The 21,956-nt window shown below is 39.5% G+C and overlaps 1 protein-coding gene across 1 annotated transcript; it reads right to left on the bottom strand.

Moving 5' to 3' along the window:
* Positions 1-15,311: 15,311 nt before the first annotated feature.
* LOC118217906 (tripartite motif-containing protein 35-like) lies at positions 15,312-21,303 on the bottom strand. The gene is made up of 6 exons (XM_035400102.1): positions 20,822-21,303; positions 19,795-19,890; positions 19,402-19,632; positions 18,596-18,618; positions 18,191-18,309; positions 15,312-15,879 (listed from the first exon to the last, which is right to left on the bottom strand). Exons 1-6 carry the CDS (start codon positions 21,227-21,229, stop codon positions 15,326-15,328), a joined length of 1,431 nt encoding a protein of 476 aa, XP_035255993.1. The 5' UTR covers positions 21,230-21,303; the 3' UTR covers positions 15,312-15,325.
* Positions 21,304-21,956: the final 653 nt, after the last annotated feature.

Below are 21,956 nucleotides of genomic sequence, written 5' to 3'. Positions count from 1 at the left end.
CACAGGGCTGGATAGCGATAGGGAGCAGGCACAGGGCTGGACAGCGCCAGGGAGCAGGCACAGGGCTGGACAGCGGCAGGGAGCAGGCACAGGGCTGGGCAGCAGCAGGGAGCAGGCACAGGGCTGGACAGCGACAGGGAGCAGGCACAGGGCTGGATAGTGGCAGGGAGCAGGCACAGGGCTGGATAGTGGCAGGGAGCAGGCACAGGGCTGGACAGGGACAGGGAGCAGGCACAGGGCTGGACAGCGACAGGGAGCAGGCACAGGGCTGGACAGTGACAGGGAGCAGGCACAGGGCTGGACAGTGACAGGGAGCAGGCACAGGGCTGGGCAGCAACAGGGAGCAGGCACAGGGCTGGGCAGGACTGGACTGGACAGGACAGGGAGGCCGGCGGGAGGTGAGCTGGGACCGGCGAACTGCAAACAGGAAAGTAGACAGGACGAAAGACAAGACAGAGACGGAGACTGGACACACTGGACCAACAAGACAGATACAATTAACGAGGAACCAAACAAACACGGGATCAGGGAGGCAGGTAGGCGAACCGAACGTGAGGAAAAAACACAGACGGTAAAAGGTATTCTTTAACTCGTCTCTAGGACTGGAGCCGACGTAATGCATCAGATGAACTGATAAACGATCTGGCAAGGAGTTGCTGGAAAACCGAGAAAATATACTGCGAAAAATCAGCGAATACTCTGGCATAGGCGTGCGGAATGCGGAGAGCAGGTGAGGGAAATCAGCTGCTAACGGGGGTGGTGGAGCTGACGGCGAGGACCCGCCTACACTGCAGGGAGAGAACAGAGAACAAAGATCATACGAACAAAGACAAGATACACGAGGCTAACAGAAAACACGAGAAACAAGAGGGCTATGACAGAATGGAAAAAAAAACAGTATGAAATCCTGATATTTCATTATATGGCTGTTAAATAATGATTTAGTGGCAGTGTAGCATAATGGGTAAGGAGCTGGGCTTGTAACCAAAGGTCACAGGTTTGATTCCCGGATGGGGTACTGCTGTTTTAACCTTGAGCAAGGAATCCGAAAAATATTTCATGGTAAAATACTGTTTTTTTATTTACTTTTTTTCTTCCTTATTCACAGTGTGGCATGTCCTTTTTGGAAAATCCAGTTGATATTGAAATCATTCACCAGGCTTTACATTGCAAAATAATAATCACATTGTGATTAGATATATCTCATTCAGAAGATTAGCCCATCTCCATGAATGCTATTGACCACTAAATATAAAAAAAATAGATAATTTATCAACAACCTTCTAAAGCCTCATATTTCCAACGTCGCTCATCATGGTTTTGCACTCCATTATATTTGATGAAGGGCCTCATATGATTAATGGTCAACACATTATAAAAAGGTTCAGAATGCTAAAAAATTCAAGGAAACTTGCTTCACTAATATTTTTTAGTTTTATGTTCAACATTATTAAATTTCAAAATGTTGTGCAAACCTGCATTTCATTGTTAGAAAAACTAAAAACTCAATATGATGTTTGGTTGTTTTGTATTTTTAATACTGATTTGAAAAAAAAAATACATTAATTTGATAATGTTTTAGTGAACCACAATAGAAGAATAATGGACAAAATCTGAAAATATTGGGAGAAATATCAGGTGTTTTAAATATGTTTTCCTTTATATGTATTTCCTTGTAGAAGAACAACCATTGTGCAAAATCACACTGACTTAAAAAAAGCAAATTAAGTGTATTTGTATTCATTATTGTGTCAACCATAAAATAACAGGAAAAAAATTAAATTACTGCCAATAACTGTAATTGCACAGGCCCCTGACTTTTAAAAAAGGTGAATTACTGTGAAATGTGAAGTAATATGAAATTTTATGGTATATTGCTTGTAATTATACATATTTTTTACAGTGTATGTTGAACCCTAAATATGGATAAGTTGTTCACATTTCTTTCTGAATATGGCTCAAAAGTTCTGACCAACTGATTCCCCACCACGCACAACTCTCAAAGCCCATCAGTACCGAACCTGCACACAGTAAGAAAAAGCAGTGATTGCAATATTCATATAATTATTCATATAATTCAGACAGACACAAATGTTCTAGTAACATGGCTGATTTGTTTGTGATTCCTCAAGATTGGCTGCTGCTCTGGAGGGATTTACAGGGTGCAGTAGTGCACCACTGGATGTAGCACTGGGCCTTCAGTAATTTTAATCTTTAAAGTGATCATTACTGCCACCCTATTTCGGTTGGTATTCCCTAACTATCAAGCAAATAATTAAAAGTCATGCCAGAATTTAGGGAATAACCTCCAAACTGATACCGTCATCTTCCTGTGGGAGATATAGAGCTTGTGTATGTGAATGTATGTGGCCACACAGGTCTGTGTGTGTGTGTGTGTATATCGGTATGTTTATGCTTGTGTGTGTGGGTATACAAATTAGTAGATGTGTGTAAATGTGTGGAAAGTATGAATTATAGATTACATGTGCAGTATGATTTGTAGTTTGAGTGTTGTAATACAGATTAGGTGGGGTGCATGATATGTCTGCGCTGAATGTAGGATGTATTGATTTTGGATGAGAAACAAATTAATTATATGTACCAAGTAATACCATTTGGACGATGTATGGCATTTCACAAGGAAAGTTTTACGGTAATTATTATTTTATTATTATCAGAGACAGCTTTGTGATTATTTGCCAATGCCAATTATTGTTGATTATCCTAATAATTGTCAAGGAAAAGGAAAAAAAAAAGAGTTTGAGACCAATGGCTGGTTAGCAGGTCAAGCTACTGAACAGGGCCGGCCCTAGGATTTTGGTGGCCCTAAGCAAACCTGTCCGAGCCGGGGGGGTGGGGGTTGCTTTGTAAAATCCTTCTTACATTACATTGTTATGAAATGTTCGGTTGCCATTCTGTTTAAAATTTATACCGCTAGTTCCACGATAGGGGATGAATAACGTAATTGCGAAAAATAATGTTATTTACCTTAGATAAACATTGGATGTTGTGTCTCTAAAAGTGTAAATGAGTGACATGTCACTGGAGTCGAAGAAGGACACCTTCCCCCTGTCATAGTCCAGCTGCACTCTGATGCTCTGGGGCTTCCTCTTCAGTGTGAGGCCAGTAACTCCAGCCACTCCGTAATCATCACCATTCCTCAGCATTGTGGCCCAGAATCCACTTTCTGGACTGTATGTTAGACTCCCCTTCCTACTGATGGACTCTTTCACCACTCCTATATCCCACTTGTTCCCAACCTCCACCTCCTGTGAACTCTCTCAGCCAACGGGGGGTTGAGTGACGGATGCCCAGAAGAACCAGCACGGTGAGACTGAGGTAGTGGTTAACAAAAAAAAGTCTTTAATAATTGTAATGAGTGGGGGTAGGGGGAGCCAAAAACAACTAAAAAGACTTCCCGGTTGGGGTATCAGTGCTCCGCTCCAGGTCTTCACACGCTCTTCTAGAGAGAAACGAGAAATAGGTGGGTTAAGGGGGGGAAAGGGCGTGGTCAGTCCGATCCGGGTCCGGTTCCTTGCTCCGGCCGCCGGCTGGTGATCCTCCGGTCCCAAGGTTGTGGGAGAGAAGGCCTCCCTCCCAATGCGGTAGCACTCCACTCTTCTCCAGCTCAAGTTCTGAACTGTTCCTGTCGTTGGCCCCTGCCACTCGATCTACAGGTATCCTTTACACTTCTCAGGTTAAGGAATAATTGTGATAGTTTCAAGAGCGTTGGCCCACGGCCGCTTACAGTCTCTTCCAGGGGTGGAGAGTCGTCTGGCGTAGCTGTGACGGAAGCCCCAGCAACTCTGCCATTCCTTGGGTTGTGCTGGTCTATAAAAGCCTGCATGCTCGTCAGTGCAAGCAGCTTCAGGTGGGCACCGGCAGCCAATCCAGCAAGCAGCTTCAGGTGTGCGGCAGAGTGGAAAATTCCACCTACCTTCCCTCTGCTGCAGCCCTGTCCATGGTGCTGCCGGGTGTCACCTCAGTTGGTCTGCCTGGGGCTGTCCAGGGTCCTGAATGTCTCTAGACTGTGGTTTGCTAGGTACCGCCCACTCACCACTTTTCCTAGCGGCCGCCGGTGTCGACGGGCTCGGCCGTCCTGGTGGTCTCGTGGGGAGCACCAATAAGGGATCGGGGCGCCACACTCCCAGCTGTGTTTCCCCGAGGTAAGCCCTTCAGATCCCATCACATTCGTACAGTAGCTAAACCTCTCTGTGTTGGCAGGATATTTCTGGTCTGTACCTGTGTCTCTCACAATGGTCAGATCAGAGAGAGAGAGAGATAGGTAGGTATGTACGGTATTGGGATCCAGCACCACAGGAGCTGAAATATCAATAGGAACAATACTTTAAATTAAAATGCTCTATTCAGATCAGGTCACATACACAGGAAATTGTATATAATAGATATGGATTCTAATATACTGTAATTTACTGATTTATGCTTCAAATAAAAAAACCTATTTACATTATGAAATTTAATAAATTAACACATATCAGCAAAATTAAATGTGCACAATTCACACAGCTAATAAACCATATTATGAATTAGGTTGCATATGTCATATTAATTCTGTTTACTTGTGTTCTGATATTAAATTGAGAGCAGTGTAGTGCAGCCCATAGCATCTTCCTGAAAATGGAGGGAACTGAGACAGGGTGACTCTTTACTGTTAATCTTTAGCACCATTTCAATATACAGCTTGTTTCTTCAGATTCAGGTGTTCAATAACTTTTTCCAAAAAAACACGATTTCACCACCTGACCCAGATACTCACTGTACTGAACCATCCCCAGCATCTTCTCCCAGACTCTGAACTTCAGGTTGCCCAGGTGTTTGGCCACATCTATCAGTGCCCCTGAGAGCAGCTCTGGATCCTGCAGTGTGCACTGGGCTCTGTAATGACAAGCAGGAGTCACTCAGACTTTGAGGTTTCAGGTGACTTATACGGACAAGACAAAATGAGATGAGTTTGCATACCTTGCATTGATGTTCTTGTAGCTCTGAAAAACACATAGTAAGATGTATGCATGAATAAATGTATTTAGTACAGATCATTAAGAGAGACCTGTAACAATAAGTGAGAAACACTGTAATGTACAGGTAACTGCAGAAATAAAAGATACAAAGGATATTGAATGCAGGTGTTTCCACACAGGTGTGGTTCCTGACTTACATCCCTGCATGCTCTCGGTTGTCTATAAAAATCCAGGGCAAGCCCAGCCGGCCATTATTTTGGCTACTATGGCTAGAAGAGATCTCAGTGACTTCAAAAATAGGGTCAGCTGTAGTTAGGGTTCAGCGTCATTGGTAAGAATGGTCAATGACAGGTCTGTGGATCACATACTTCTTGAATTTGATGTCCGTGCCATGCTTTCAGATGCAAGGCAAAACAAATTAATCTAGAGCGTGAACATGCAGCTTCATCAGTTTGTTTTGGACTTGTGGCAGTTTGTCATGATTCTGTTGATGAAACCCACGCGGACACGGGGAGAACGTGCAAACTCCCCACAGAAAGGCTCCAAGCCAAGATTCAAACCCACAACCTTGTTGCTGTGAGGTGACAGTGCTACCCACTGCACCACCGTGCCACACACGTTTTTATTATGATTATGTTATTATATGTATAATTTATATCAGACTTTAAGAAATGTTAAAGCATTGAAAAAATAGATTTGACTTATTGGAACAAGATTTTCTTGTAGGTATATGTAGCTCTTGCCTCCATCGGCAGTAAACTCCTTGGGGATTTATGTACTTTCTGGTTGTTGCTCAGTTATCTCCCCAAATATGTAGCAGTATATTCAACAGCAGTTTTTTTAGGTATTGACCTTTATTATGTTAGAATAAAGGTCTTACTGTATGTGATGCCTATATTTGTGATGTCAATATACCTCATTTGACACATTATTGCTACATATTTATAACATTGCACTGTGTACTTCAGTGTTTTATTTTTGTAACCATATTCCCTATAAAAGTCTCCCCAAGCAGAACTGTTAACCATGAAGAGTTAACCATGCCTATATTTTATTTATAGTGCATTGTACAGAAAATGTAAAATGCCTAATGCTTTGTTGGTTGAAAACAAGGCTTTCTGATTCAGTGCTGCCTCTTCCCCTGAATGTATTTACAAGCCCTCATATCACAGTTACCTGTCAGAACTGAATGTTTTACACACAAAGATTTTGCTCATATTTTATTTAGTCTTGAGAATATGAAAAAGTTGACATAAAATAGATACCTTCAGCTCCAGTGCAGCCTCTCCCACTGGACAGACCGGGTGGTTTCTGTGTTTTTTTGAAGTCTGACAGACCACACAGAGAAGCTCCTTGTCATGTTCGCAGAAGAATAGAAGTTTCTCCCCATGAATAGGACAGTGAGCATCACTCTTGCGTGCAATTTCACTCTCACTCCTCATGCAGGAGGGTGGCACGGTGGTGCAGTGGGTAGTACTGTCGCCTCAGAGCAAAAAGGTTGTGGGTTTGAATCTTGGCCTGGGGCCTTTCTGCGTGGAGTTTGCATGTTCCTCCAGGTAGTCCGGTTTCCTCCAACAGTCCAAAGGCATGCAGGTAGGCTAATTGGAGCTTTTAAATTGCCCGTAGGAGTGAATGGTGTGTGTGCCCTGTGATAGATTGGTGGCCTGTTCAGGGTGTATTCCTGCCTCTCGCCAAATGCACGCTGGGATAGGATCCAGTACCCCCTGCGACCCTGCTCAGGATAAGCAGGTATAGATAATGGATGATGGCTTTCATACAGGAAAATTCAATGTGCTTCACAAGGAGGCATTTAAAACATTAATGCCTTCTTCTGAAAGACAAAATAAGCTGCTCCCCTCTAAGTGAGCCCTAAATGGATGAATAGACAATAATAATAGTTAATTGTATAAACGAGGTAATAGTTCAATTTAAAATACATTTGAAACGATAATAATTTTTGATTATTAATTTTCAAAACACAAAAAATACAGATGATTTTAAAAACACCAACATTTTAAAACGCATCAAATAAATACAAATAATTTAGTGTTCTGGACAAGCTGTACCAACCTTAGTCATTTTTGGGGGAGACCAGACAAAGGATCATTGTAGTAGCCTGGCCAACTTCTAATAAAGGCATGGTATCAGCATTTTAAGTTCAGTTTGGACATGAAGTCTCTTATTTTTGTTATATTTTGAGATGCTAAACAACTGAACTTGTAATGCTATTCATGAGTTTGTTAAAATTTTAATTATAATCTACAGCAACACCGGGATTCATAGTTTTGCTTTTATTCTTCAGAGACAGGGAATCAAGTTGTTTTACAGCCTTTAAATGGATATCTAATTTACAGCCTCCTTTCCTTATTACCAAAGATAATTCCTTCGATTTTATTTTTTATTTAGCTGATGGAAATTTTGGCACATCCAATGATGTATTTTTTCAGTACCTTGAATCAGTCCCCAGAAGAAAGATGCATAAAACCGTGTCATCTGCATAATTATGATAATGAATGTTATGACTTCGTATGATGTGACCGAGTGGGAGTATACAGATTAAATAAGAGAGGGCCAAGGATTAAACCACTGCAGATGACACACTGGGCCTTTCAGAGACAAAATAACCAGTAGAAATAAAGTGCTTTTGTAGGTCTTAAACAAATTTAAGTTTACATTTCTAATGAATCTAATGATATTTTGTGGTTAACAGTGTCAAATGCAGTGCTGAGAACCATTAGTACATATATGGAAATATTTCCTGAATCTGTGTTTATATGAAGACCATGCAGAAGGATAGTAAAGGCTGTCTCAATGCAATGATGCGGCCTAAATCCAGATTGAAAGTTCTCAAAATGGCCATTTGAAATTTGGTAGTTCTAGACTATTATACAGTGAAAGGAACTGGCTTCCACTTACACAATATGCTTATTAGTGGTGTTCTAATAAGGCTCTACAAAGTGTAGAAAATCTTTGACAGTGGTCATTGACTGTGGCTCTGGGAGACAGCAGACCCATGTGTTTAATATTCTGAAGCCCTTAGCAGACGTCTTTCACCCATTATGTTACATTACATTTATTTAGCAGAAGCTTTTATCCAAAGCAACGTACAAAAGTGCACACATTTAAAGACATGCACCAGTTGACCATCTTTTCTATTCTGCCAGCTGACCATCATTAGGCCATAATTTAGGGCTCTAATTAGATTTATGAACCCGCCTTAAGCAGAGCTGCAAGGTTTTGGGACATTTTTTAAAACAATTATAGGAGATGTAAGACACTACAGTCATACAAATTCAAGAAAATATTTTTTTTAAAAATGAGTTTTCCTTGAATTATCAGAAATGTAACTACCCTGCAGAAATAGACTTGGCGTGTTTTGGTGAATTTAGGTTAGTGGTTTCACTGTAGCTCTTGGCTTTTTCGTACATGGTGTCAGTTTGTGAATTCAAGCCTTGATTAGGCTACAGGACATTAGCAATGTGAAACATAACATTTAGAGCTTGGTTACACTGGCCTGGGAATGTTATTAGCCATTCTGGCACTATTGCTCACATACAGTGAACTCCATAATGTTTGGGACAATAACAAATTTTTCTTGATTTGGCTCTGTACTCCACAATTTGAGATTTGTAATCAAACTATTTACACATGGTTAGAGTGCAGACTTTCACCCTTTTTGAAAGAGCATTTTTGCTCATTTTGGTTTTACAATGTAGAAATTACAACACTTTTTATAGATTTCAGGTAACCATAATGTTTTGGGACAAATGGTTTCACTGGTGTTTTTGATTATTCCCGTGTGTTCATTTGCTATCGTAGTGCAGGCATAAGAGAGCTTTAAGTATCTAGTCTTAATTCTAGGCTTTTGATTGCCTTTGGAGTCTCTTATTGGTGGCTGTCAACATGAGGACTAGAGTTGTGCCAATGAAAGTCAAGGAAGCCATTATGAGGCTGAGAAGTCATATGCCAAACCTTACACTTATCAAAATGAATTTTTTGGAACATCATTAAGAAGAAAGAGAGCACTGGTGAGCTCAGCAATTGCAAAGGACACGGTAAACCAAGGATGACCTCTACAGTTGATGACTGAAGAATTTTTTTCCCAGGAGCTGAAACTGTGGGAGATGCAGAAACTACAGCTCCCTCATCTGTCCTGTAGCTCACCACCATCTGAAGACCACAGAGATGACAACTCAATGGCACTTTTTAATGTAACATTAGGCCTGGGGTATATTTGTGATGTTTGCCCTTTATCAATCCATTACAAACTTCTCCTGAAACAGGGAGTTTATTGAACAGCAAGAACTGATCAGTGTGTTACATACAACCAGTGGTACAGCAACCAGTGTCTCAACATTCCATATTGCTCAAACAGCAGGGCAGAGCAGGTGACCTTTCAATTGCAGTGTGCTGCAGTCATTCACTTTCTTTGTTTACTAAACCATCATGCAACCCTTTTGAAATGACTTGTATCACATAATTGATTTTACATGGGAATGTTTTGCCAGAACCCACACAAATCTGTAGACATACATGCATACAAACAAAGGCACACACTTAAATACAGCAGCCCATAGGAGGCACAAAAGGGGAGTCGCAGGAAGACCCCGTTAACTAATAGAATGCACAGTGGTGTCTGAGTGTGTGTGCGTGTGTGTGTGTGTGTGTGTGTGTGTGTATTTACTGCGCATGCAAATATGCATGTTCATGAGCATGCTCGTGTATGTGTGCATGTATGGCATAGTTTTCATGCATGCATCTGTACTTGGTCACGTGCTTGTGCATACTTACATGTGTGTATGTGTCTGTATGTGTACCCATGTGAGTTTACATGTGTATCTGTAAAAGGACGGAGTGTGGCACAGTGGGTAAGGAACTGCGCTTGTAACCGAAAGGTCGTAGGTTCGATTCCCGGGTAAGGACACTGCCGTTGTACCCTTGAGCAAGGTACTTAACCTGCATTGCTTCAGTATATATCCAGCTGTATAAATGGATACAATGTAAAATGCTATGTAAAAAGTTGTGTAAGTCGCTCTGGATAAGAGCGTCTGCTAAATGCCTGTGATGATGATGATGATGATGATCTGAGTGTACATGTCCGTGCTTATGCGTTACGTTTCTACATATATTTGTGTGTGTGTGTGTGCGCTCGTGAAGGAAGAGCAAAGAAAGAAAGAGGGAAAACGATCAGTGTTGGAGCAGCATGTGTCTCTCCCCATCTTCTCTGTCACCATTTGAATCAAGAAACACGGCAAGAAATATCTGCTACCCGCCCATGACCTTTGTCTGTAGGGAGGAAAACCTCATGCAGTCATAAGCCAAATGAAGTTATATCATCAAGTACATTCATAAAACGGTCTATACAATGACTGAAACCTTATTTATGCATGTAATATTATCTTTAAGAGGAAATTCATGAGTCTGGAAGTTTTAAAAATGCAAAGGCAGACTGAAATAATTGCACTTATTCAATTTGAAAAAAAAATGACCACTGATATCAAAAGGTGTTATTTTTGAAAGTCTTTTTTATGGTCACTGGAAAAAGTACATTCATAAAATGAGCTATACAATGACTGAAACCTTATTTAAGCTTGTAATATTATCTTTAATATTTAATATTAGGACCCCCTTGAAAACGAGATGGTACATCTCAAGGGGTTATTCCTAATAAAGAATTTCCTCTCCTATTTAAGATAAACTTCATGAGTGTGGATGTTTTAAAAATGCAGATAAATGCAGACTGAAATAATTGCAGTTATTCTTTTTTTTTTTTTATTAACCACAGATATCAAAAGATGTTATTTTTGAAAATCTTTTTTATGGTCACTGGAATGAATGACGTGTTAAGCAAATGAATTAACAACAAATGGCTGGCGCTGCGGTTATGAAAGAAAATTCAATGTGGTAGACTGGCGCCATCTGCTGGATAAAATGCAGTGGTCATCTTTCACTCTCCTCCAGGAAAGTGTAGCTGTTGTAGGTGGTACTGAAATCACAGGGTCCTGTGATTTACTTTTTGAGGGTAATTCAACAATGCACTGGCTTGCGTTATTTAATTTTCTATGGTTGTGGACATAGTAGGTCTGCAACCAAGAAATTTGAACAATAAGAAACATTTATTCCAAATAAAAATCAGCTACATATCAATGGAGATGCATTTCTTTAAAAAGTCCAGAGTCTATATGAACTGACTGGAACACAGCTATTTTAGTGCTGGTGGACTGTACACACTATAGGGACAGCAGGGTTGTTAGATTTTACTGAACAGCCTACTAAACTTTGCAGAGTCCACACAAGCCAGTTCCACTAAAGGTAGCAGTCAATCTAAGCTGCATGCTATCAGCCTGGAGTCAGTAATTGCATAATTACAGTCCCAGTGGTTACTCTGTTTGGTAGTATGGACAGGCATTGATCAGGAAGCAGATGAGGTATAGACCAACCACAGGTTAAAGCTGTAAGTTTCATTATCACTTTTCAGTCTCCCACCGTGCCACTAGATGCCGCTATTTAACAGCTGTTAAATACCATTTAATATACCATTTACCAAATACCATTGTTTCTTTTTACTTTTTTACAGTGTGGCGCTTTCTTGGAAAACGGAGTGTGTATGGGAATCAGTTGCCAGGCTTTACATTTTGAAAGGATTAAACCATGATTAAATATATTAGTTCATTCAGACGAATTGCCTATTTTCATAAATGCTGCCGTTTATAAAGACAATCTATAATTTATCATTTAACAGTTCGAAAAAAAATCCTACACTTGCGATTACAGTGAGCAACAAATCCAGTATCAACCTGGGTCACTCGGGTCATGGGAGTCTGTGCCAACCGCTACACTACTTGTGTGCTTAGACGAAGGGGGAGGATATACTGTGTGTGGGGTCTAATGGAAGCCACAGTTATAGGCACTATGAAAAAAAAAAAACATTTTTAGGAACTGATTACAATAGCAGTCTTAAGTTTCCTCAACTTTCAAGGTTCAGGGTTCTGTGGATTACAATTTATAAACTTGATTGGATTACAAATTCTTTTTAGAATTTGTAATCCACAAAGTTTTTATGATGGCACAGTGACCAAAAATATTATGCATTTACTCATATTGTGTTATTCGGCTGACAGAATATTTCCAGTTTTGTTAACTATATTTTATTACTCCACTAAAATACAAAAACAAATGACCAAGTTTATAAAACTAATAATTTTACACTGTGTCAATGTAAAAGATAAAGGTGTTAGTAGGGTAAAACAATAAACAAGGCATGGCTGAAATTTTCTTTCCATCCCTCCTTCCCATATACTGCGGACTCCCAGTTGGGGTTGTTTGGGCCTGGAACCCATCTCCACATGTGTAGGATTGGCAGACATGCAGCCGTGATTTGAACACAGTAACTTCTTGCTGTGAGGCAACAGTCCTATTCAATGCAACACATTGGTACCCTGCAACAAAACTGTAATCCTGAAATAGTATTCTTGAAATAGTACTTTTATTATTAGTGTTGTAACATCATTAAAAAATTCCATTACATAAAAAAATGAAAGCAATGACTGTTGACCTTTGTCAGTACTAAAACATTCAGGGATAGACAAAATAAGTGAAACATTGGTTTCCCATAAAATATAAAACAACTGAACAAATTTCTGGGCAAAACTGCCAACATATTTTTCACCCGATTATTTTGTGACTGTTATACATTTGTTTTCTTTTAGATTACGCAGTGTCAAAAAATTTAAAACACTCAAAATTTCAAGGCACTCAAGCTTAACTATTTTAAATTTTTTGATTGTTATGCAAACTAACATGAAAACAATATGAGTTGTTTTATTAACAAAACTTTAATTTAATTATTAGAAAACCATAAAGAAATGAATTAAGCTTTAATAATAAAATGTAGTTTTTCTGAACAAATAAATGTTCACTGGCATAACTTCACAACAAAATTTAAAAATCTAAATTATGCTCAAAACTAAAAAAAATAGTGAAACAAATTACAGTGTGGCTTGCCCTTTTGATGAATATGTCAATTAATCATAATTGACCATTTATTAATATTATTATCAAATATTCAGGAGTGGGGTTATGACCATCATGAGGGACGTTGGAGATATGAGGTTTTAGAGGGTTAATTAATAAGGTTGTGTTGTATTTTTACTAATATTGATTTGTAAAACTACATTCATTTTATTCATGTTTCAGTGAACCACAGCAGTAGAATAATGGACAATTCTGAAATTATTGGGAGAAATATGGGGTTGTGTTTGAATACGTATTTTTATTGGTATTGCCTTGTACAAAAAATAATCGTGTAAAATCAGTTAAACTGTGTAAATCATTTATGTAAGTATGGTTGGCTATTCTAAAACAGTATCTGTCATGTAATAATTGTCAGTCAATGAAAGGGAATGAGAGACCAATTGTCATGGTTCTGGGGTGTAGTGGCCTTGTGCTGCCACTAGAAGGCACCTGGCCTTTGAGAAGTTCTTGATTTGTTCCAGGTGTCTGATTTCCCAATTATTTTCACCTGGGGAGGTGCCTTTATAAGCACTGACAGAACAGCCATCTGCGCTTCTGTGAAAAATCCTGTTAAACACAAAGCCGGTACGGTAGAGGTATAGGTGCTCGGTGGACGGTTTACTGAACTGTGTTGTGGTTGGTTCTGTGTCCTCTTAAGGCGAGTCAGTCTCTTAGTGCAGTGAGCGCATTCTGACACCTTAAGAGCATTTATACTTTTATTTTGAGCTCGTGTGAGCCGGTGGGTATCGGGACGTTGTCCCGGGTAATGTATTTTGTTTATGTTTTTCTGAGCTGCGTCTCAGGGTTTTCTTTTCGCTGAATAAGTTTTGCTACTCAGTTGTCTTTTCTTTTGAGACCAGTTTTGGGTTTGGTACCAGAGCTTCGCCTCTGTACCACTGGTCCTTTTCTTTTTTCGCCCTGGTTTTCACGTGTCGCTTTTGGTTTCGCGAGCCGGTTTTACAGCTGGACAAGGGGGTCCTTCGGAGTGGTTTTTTACTCCGTGTTTTTTGTTGTTGTTTAGGATCCTTTGTGTGCGGGAGTTGCTCTCCCAAGGATCTTATTTGTTTTGTGTTTTACTTTCGGGTGTTCCCCTTCCTTTGTCCTTCGGGACTTTGTGGCTAACGCTTCCGGTAGCGTTAGCTTTTCGTTCCCCTATATTCGGCGCTTCTGGTTCTCCAACACCCCCACACCGTTACACCGATGGCAGGTGTGCAGGTGAGGCTACTGAAGGCTCAGGTGAAAATCCTACAGCATGGAGCTGACAGGGTGAATTTATTCTTCACTGCATCTGTAAAGTAAAATCCGAAAAGCACAGGAAACTGATGCAATCAATCTGACTAGAGCTCACGATACGCAAACATTTCAAGCTTATACACTAACTTATCCACCCAGGAATGAAAGAGCACAGGAGACTGCTAGTATAAAACTAATGAGAGCTCATGATGCATTTCAAGCTTGTACACTGCAATATAAACCCATATAGCCAAGAATGAAATCGATCATATATAAAATAATTTGATTTAACCAGAAGAGTGCATCTGTATTTATATTATTGACATTATATCAAATTTTATTTGAATGTTTTATATTTATCTGTTTTTATGTTACCAAGACTGATTGTACACCAATTTGTTTTTTTTCAATTACAATGGAAAACGAATAAAAACTGATAAAAAGCACATTTGACTTATGTATAAAAATTACATGAAATGTTTTGTCTTGTGATTCAGATCAAAGCAAAACCCAAAACATACTAAATTAATTCATCATAATTATTAAATGAATTTCCTCTACAGTACTCTTTACGTATGAAGTAATATTTGCAGTTCAAGAGTTTAGATCAATACCAATTTATATTAACAAGCAAAAAGAGTATCCTCTACAGCATGAAAGAACAAGGTAAGAGCAACGCAGGTAAGTTACAATACAGTGTTGTTCAAGCACCAGCTTTGTACCCCTTTTCCAGAATAAAATCTAGAAATGAGGTTGCAGGAAATCAAGCAGTAACTGTTACCTCTGTATGCATGTCTGCTCTCTTCTGACAGACTATTAAAACACCCCCCTTTGCACTTCCTCTGGTCTGTCCCAAATCATTATTCATGCATACTGAGGCTGATTACATTAACCAAATGGCCACTGTTTGCTCTGTGTGTGCCTGCCTTCCATTTGGTTTTGGTAGGCCATCAACCAGCTCCCTTTGGACAATTCACATCTCCAGCAAGTCAACTCCAGAGTACCCAAGTCAGCAACCAGGTAAGGTATGCTGAAGCAGATTAGAAACAACAAACATTCCTTAAAAGTACACCATCTATTTAAAAAAAAAAAAAATACCGTCACTGGTTTGACGTCACTTTCACAGAAACTGTCAGTGGGCATATTTGCAGGGGTCTGTCATTCATATCTCCTTTCAAATATGGAGAGAAGTATGGGAACACTGTCTCAGTAAATGTGTCTTTAAAAGTGTAAATGAGTGACGTGTCACTGGAGTCGAAGAAGGACACCTCCCCCCTGTCATAGTCCAGCTGCACTCTGATGCTCTGGGGCTTCCTCTTCAGTGTGAGGTCAGTAACTCCAGATGCAAGGTACTCATCACCATTCCTCAGCATTAAGACCCAGAATCCTCTCTTTGGGGTGTATGTTAGACGTCCCTTCCTACAGATGGACTCTTTCACCACTCCTATATCCCACTCAGGTTTATTCCCAACCTTCACCTCCCAGCTGTGTGTCCCTGAGGTAAATCCCTCAGATCCCAGCACACTCACAGTGAAGGTAAACCTCTCTGGGTTGGCAGGATATTTCTGGTCTGTACCTGTGTGTCTCACAGTGGTCAGATCATCAGAGAGAGAGACAGTGGCACGTACAGTATTGGGGTCCAGCACCACAGGAGCTGAAATATCAAGAAAAATGATATTTAAAAGGCTGTGAGAAGATGCACATTTCAAACACTCTATTCAGATTATGTCACATACATGGGAAACTGTATATCATTGTTTTGATTTCGAATACACGGTAGTCATAGCGATTTATGCTTTAAAAACTAAATCTGTTTGCATCATGAAATTAAATAAATGAACACATATCATAACAAATTCAATGCAATACAATAAATCAGAGTAAAACCCAGATAATGCATTTCAGGAAAAAGGGTACAGCAAGAAGTACACAAAATATCACTTTTGGACCATCACCACTAGAATATGCATATGTGTATAAATACCTGGGGTTTGCCCTGGATAAATTTATGACCTAAGAGGGGGGGATAAAATCCCTAGTGACTTTGGCTGGAGGAGCGTTAGGCTCAGTGATTTATAAATTGAAAGTGTGCAAAGATATTGGCTATTCAACATATTCACAACTTTATGATGCCTGTGTCTCTCCTGTACTGAATTATGCTGCTGGCATATGGGGCTTTAAAGAATCCAAAAAACAGCAATTCTATTCAGAACAGATCCATACAATGTTTTCTTGGGGTACATAAATTTGCTCCAGTTCTAGCTATTCAGGGTGAAATTACACAACACCCCATGGACAAAAGAACTTGATGCATTTTTTGAGGAAGTTGATTTACAATATATTTACAGAAATAACTTGCGGTGTAATATTAACATAATTAAATATAAGCTTTTATCAAACTTTGAAGAAAAGTGGTCTAATAATATATTGCTAAAACCAAAATTAAGGACATATTTTCATGTTAAGCAAAACTATGGCCCTGAACCATATGTTATGGCATACCTAACCAGAAGCCAAAGGTCCCTGGTTGCCTAGTTACAAACCGGTATCCTTCCTCTGGCTATTGAGGTAGGCAGATCTAATGATGTAGTTGAAGAAAAAAGACTATGTCTGTTATGTGATCTGGGTGAAATTGAAAATGAATCCAACTTTATGCTGTACTGTACATATTATGATGATCTAAGAGCACCAATTTCCCATGAAATGTCTAAACGAAATCCTGAAGTTTTTTGGGGGGGTGGGGATGATGAAAAATTGCTATTTAAGTTTGACGTTTTTAAAATGGCTAACTTTGTATCGAACACCTGGAAAAGAAGGCAAGATGGGTTGTTTGTTTATTCCCTGTACAAAACAGTATAGACTCCATAACCAAACCTTCTTATCTTCTTTTTCAGGTTTTCATTACATAAATAATAACAATGTATATGTTGCAAAAACCTGAAAAAGAAGATAAGAAGGTTTGGTTATGGAGTCTATACTGTTTTGTACAGGGCATATGTATCAGATATGTGTTTGTTGCATTTTAATAGGTTTATGATTTACTCTGGATCTGTTATATGCAAAATGTTGGTGTCATATAAGCCAATGTGGGCTGGGCATTGGTGTGATGCATGACGCAATAATAGAATTAATTCATTCATTCATGCACGTAATTCACACAGCTAATAGTTCCTGATATGAATTAGGCCTTATAGGGAAGGGCTTGAAGGGAGAGCTGAGGGGAGGGGTGGGAGGTGGTTGAATGTTTTTTTTTTTTTTTTTTTTTAATCTAGTGTTACGTCACCTGCCTCTGCTGGTCTGGGTGGTGCAGGAGGAGGTAGTTGCCTGATTGCCTAATTGCTTGATTGCCTCCACCTGCCGATGGCGAACATAAGCCCTGCAGTATGAAGCAGGGGAGTTCTTTCTTTGAGATCTTCATTGGGGTTTCTTTGGTGTGTGGTTTGTGTTTGTTGGTTTGTGTAGAGTTCTTTTCTTTGAGAGATCTTCTTTTAGATCTCTTTGGTGTGTGGTTTGATTTGTTGTTTTGGGTTTGTAATTTTTGTGAAGATCGTTTTGTTTGAAATTTGTGGGTTTTCCTTTGTTTTAGTTTGTGATTAGTTTGTTGGTTATTCTAATAAATGTCTGAGTTTGTGTTTTTAGGTTAGTTTCTGGATTGTTTTTTGGTACATTGGACTTGTTTGTTGCGGCCCTTCGAGCCGGTCGTAACACTAGTTATTTTCTCCAAACTTACAAACTGCAGTTTTAATTAAGTTTTAAATAGTCTACTAATTCTGTGCTTGCTTGTTTTCTGATATTAAATTGAGAGCAGTGCAGTGCAGCCCCAGAATCTTCCTAAACTTGACGGGAACTGAGACTGGATGATTCTGTACTGTTTCTTTCACACCATACAGTTCGGTTTTGGAGTTTGATGTTTTCATTAAATGCTCACAAATAATGTGATTTCAACTTTTGTCCCAGATACTCACTGTGCTGCACCATCTCCTGCATCTTCTCCCAGACTCTGAACTTCAGGTTGCCCAGGTGTTTGGCCACATCTATCAGAGCCCCTGAGAGCAGCTCTGGATCCTGCAGTGTGCACTGGGCTCTGTAATGACAAGCAGGAGTCACTCAAGATTTAAATGGTAAATGGACTGCATTTATATAGCGCTTTTATCCAAAGCGCTTTACAATTAATGCCTCTTATTCACCCATTCACACACACACTCACACGCCAACGGTGAAAGGTTGCCATGACCCACCCAGGACGGGGATCAAACTGGCAACCCTCCGACAGCCAGACAACCGCTCTTACCTCCTGAGTTATGTCACCCCAGATTTAGGGTTTAAAGAGATTTAAACAGACACTTGAAAATAGGTCAGAGTCTACATACCTTTCCTTGATGTTCTTGTAGCTCTGAAAAACACAACAGCACAATTGTAATAAGATGTATACATGTATAAACATACTCTGTAGAGACCATTATGAGAGACATGTTATAATAAGTGAAAAACAATGCAAATAAAAGTGATGTAATTTTAACAGTAAGCAAATATGAATGAAGGTACTGTAACGTACAGGTAACTGTCAAAATAAAGGAAGCGCTTGAATAAATGAAGGATGCAAAGAATATTGAAAGTAGGAGCTTCCACACAGGTGTGACTCCTGAGATAATTAAGCAATGAACATCCCAGCATTCTCATGGTTGTGTATAAATATGCTGGGCAGGTTTTGTTGATCATTAATTTGGCTACCATGTGGCTGGAATATTTCTCAGCAACTCCGAATCAAATGACTGCAAATCTAGAAAGTGAACAGGCAGTTCCATCCGTCTTGAACTTTGTAGCAGTTACCTGCATGTAGTGTACAGTGTCATTGCTATTATAGAGGACACAATGGTGAAAGACAATTAAAATGAGGCCTTGTGTAAATTATACAGGACATGTCCTACTCTGCAGGGCTGACGTTTTTTATTGACTTTCTTGTGACACCAATTTTTCACAAAATTCAACAACAAAAAAAATTAAAAAAGTGATGACATTTTAAAATGAGTAGATGCATCTCTATGAACACCTGCACACTGAGTTTGACACTGTCACAGTAGGCTACTGCTGCATTGGTGCAGAGTAAGGGAACACGGCCAAATATTGTGAATAACCACAAACCAGCATACTGAATTACAATAAATCAAGCTCCTACCTGTAAAAAGGAGGTGTCTTCAGTGTCCATGGCCTTCTCTATAGCTGTGATTTTGTCTGTAAGAGTGGAGATGTGCCCTGTGATGTTTTCTATCTTTTCCTTCATTATCTGACTCTTCTGCTCCTCTTCCTCCCTCAGAGCAGCTAGTCTGACCTCCTCTTCCTCTCGCAGGAACTGATGAAGCTTCTCAAACTCTGCCTTTATCTGCTTCTCTGTGTGCTGGGCCTGACACTGGAATTCAAACACACTGTTTTAAACTTGAATAATGTAACTATGTTTTGTTATTTAAGTGTGGCAGCCAGTGTGTTTATACCTGTCACACACAACATAAACCAAATACAATGCTTTTGTATTTTTGTGTACCTAGAAAGTATTCTTAATTACTTTCCTTACCCTGATATGTTCTGCTGTTTCCTTACATTCTTCTTCAACATCAGTAAACCTCTTCAGTTTTTCTTTAATAACATTAAGTGCAGGCTTGAGTTCCTCCTGGAGTTAAATGAATCAGTTATCACTTCCAGAAAGACACAAATGGCACAGTAATACCCCTGCTGCAATACAAGTGAAGGTCACAACAGCTTATTAAGAACATGGGAGAAGTAGTAAGGAAAATATCCCTGCTACAAATTAAGTAAAGATTAGTGAAACATTCAGTACTTATAACACAGCATAACATTTTATGTGATGCATTTTCAAAACAATTAAACCAGTCAAATTTTACAGCATATAGGATTAAAAAATAACTTTTGCTGGGTTGTAATGTCATATATTTTATAGTATACCGTAAGAAATGTTAAAGTACTTCTAAAATTGATTTGACTTATTGGTACAATAATTTTCTGAGCATATGTATAGCTCTTGTCTCCACCAGTCATTGTGTATTTCTTTACTTCCTCTGTGTTGCTCAGTTCTCTTCCCAAGCAAATAACAGAATATTTAACAGTAATTCTATTAGGTTGTGACCTTTGTTATATTAAAGGCCATGTGTGATGTCTCCATTTGTCCTGTCAGTACTTCTAATTTGACATATTATTGCTATACATTTCTAAAATGGCTCTGTGTATTTCAGTGTTCATGTTTGGAGCCATATTCTCTGTAAAAGGCCCCCAAGCACAACTGTCAATCAAGATTAACCACGCTTGCATTTTATTCATAAAGCCTTACAGTGAAAGTTTAATATACATGATGTTTTAATGGTTGTAAACACTTTCAGATACAGTCCTGCCTCTTCCTGTTTTGCCTGATCAGCAGGTTTGTTCCTGTTGCTGTCTTTGTGAGTGGAAGTGGAGGCCAGACTGACTGTATTTACAAGACCTCATACCACAGCCGTCCGTCAGAACTGAATGTTTTACACAGAGATATTTTACTCATATTTGATTGTGATGAAAATATGAAATACATTATATTCAAAATGGAATACCTTCAGCTCCAGTGCAGCCTCTTCCACTGGATAGACCGGGTGGTATCTGTGTTTTTTTGATGTCTGACAGATGACACAGAGAGGCTCTTTGTCATGTTCACAGAATAATAGAAGTTTCTCGCCATGAAGAGGACAGTGAGCGTCACTCTTGTCGGTAGTTTCTCTCTCAGTCTTCTGCTTTAAGTAGGACTCCACGATGCTTCTTAAGGCCAGGTTTACCGGAGGTTCCTCCACAGAGCTCTTTCTCCTGCAGATGGGACACTCTCGAGAGCTCTTCTTTTCCCAGTACTGCTTCAGACACTCTCTACAAAAGCTGTGGCTGCACAGGAGGACAACAGGCTCTTTAAAAATATCACAACATACAGAGCAACAGAGCTCGTCCTCAGGAATCAAAGCTTTAGCCTCCATTTTACAGACTCTGTCTGTCAGTCTGATATTTTCACTTACGCTGAACTTTGGACAGAACACACCCCATGTCGTTCAAAACTGGAACAATCTGGCTGATCAGACTTGTTGTCTTCAGTCTTCTTGTCCTCAGAGTCCAAATACAGAGATGATAATGTGCCTAAGCTGACTGCTCTGGGGGATTTACAAGGTGCAGCCAGTAGTGTTCCCCTGGATTAAATATAAATGCCCAGGAAAACTTTATTTATACATCACATTCATTCAGGAACATTTCATTTGCTTGTTTCAAGACAGTGGGAAAGGGGGGAGTAGGCTAGTTAGATTGAATTAACATGAAGCTAATGAGCTTGAAACTGGGAAAATACACAGTCAACTTCACTTAATAAACATCTTAACGTTATGACAGGAGCCTCAGAAAGCAAATAACATTACAGGGGATCCATTAAAAAATGTACAAAGATGGTAAACTGAACGGCTAACGGCCAATAACCGATGTGTTTGTGACCGGAGGTAAATTAGCCACCTTCACTCTAGTGGGGAAGGTGGCTATTTTGCCCAAAAGAACAAAATATGACCGTCTGATCTTAATATGGGACGACTACACAGTTTAAATCACATTGTAATTATCTTGAGCACCTATACGTGTACTTACTAACCAGAATAACAGGGAATCAAAGAGATGGACAAAAGCTAGCTAGGCAGTTTCTCTCTCGCTTCTGCTGGTCTGATA

This window comes from Anguilla anguilla, chromosome 2, assembly GCF_013347855.1.
Source record: "Anguilla anguilla isolate fAngAng1 chromosome 2, fAngAng1.pri, whole genome shotgun sequence".
In the NCBI taxonomy this organism is placed as follows: Eukaryota; Metazoa; Chordata; class Actinopteri; order Anguilliformes; family Anguillidae; genus Anguilla; species Anguilla anguilla.
The sequence above is the reverse complement of the archived record's forward strand: the minus strand, read 5'-3'. Positions and strand labels throughout refer to the sequence as shown.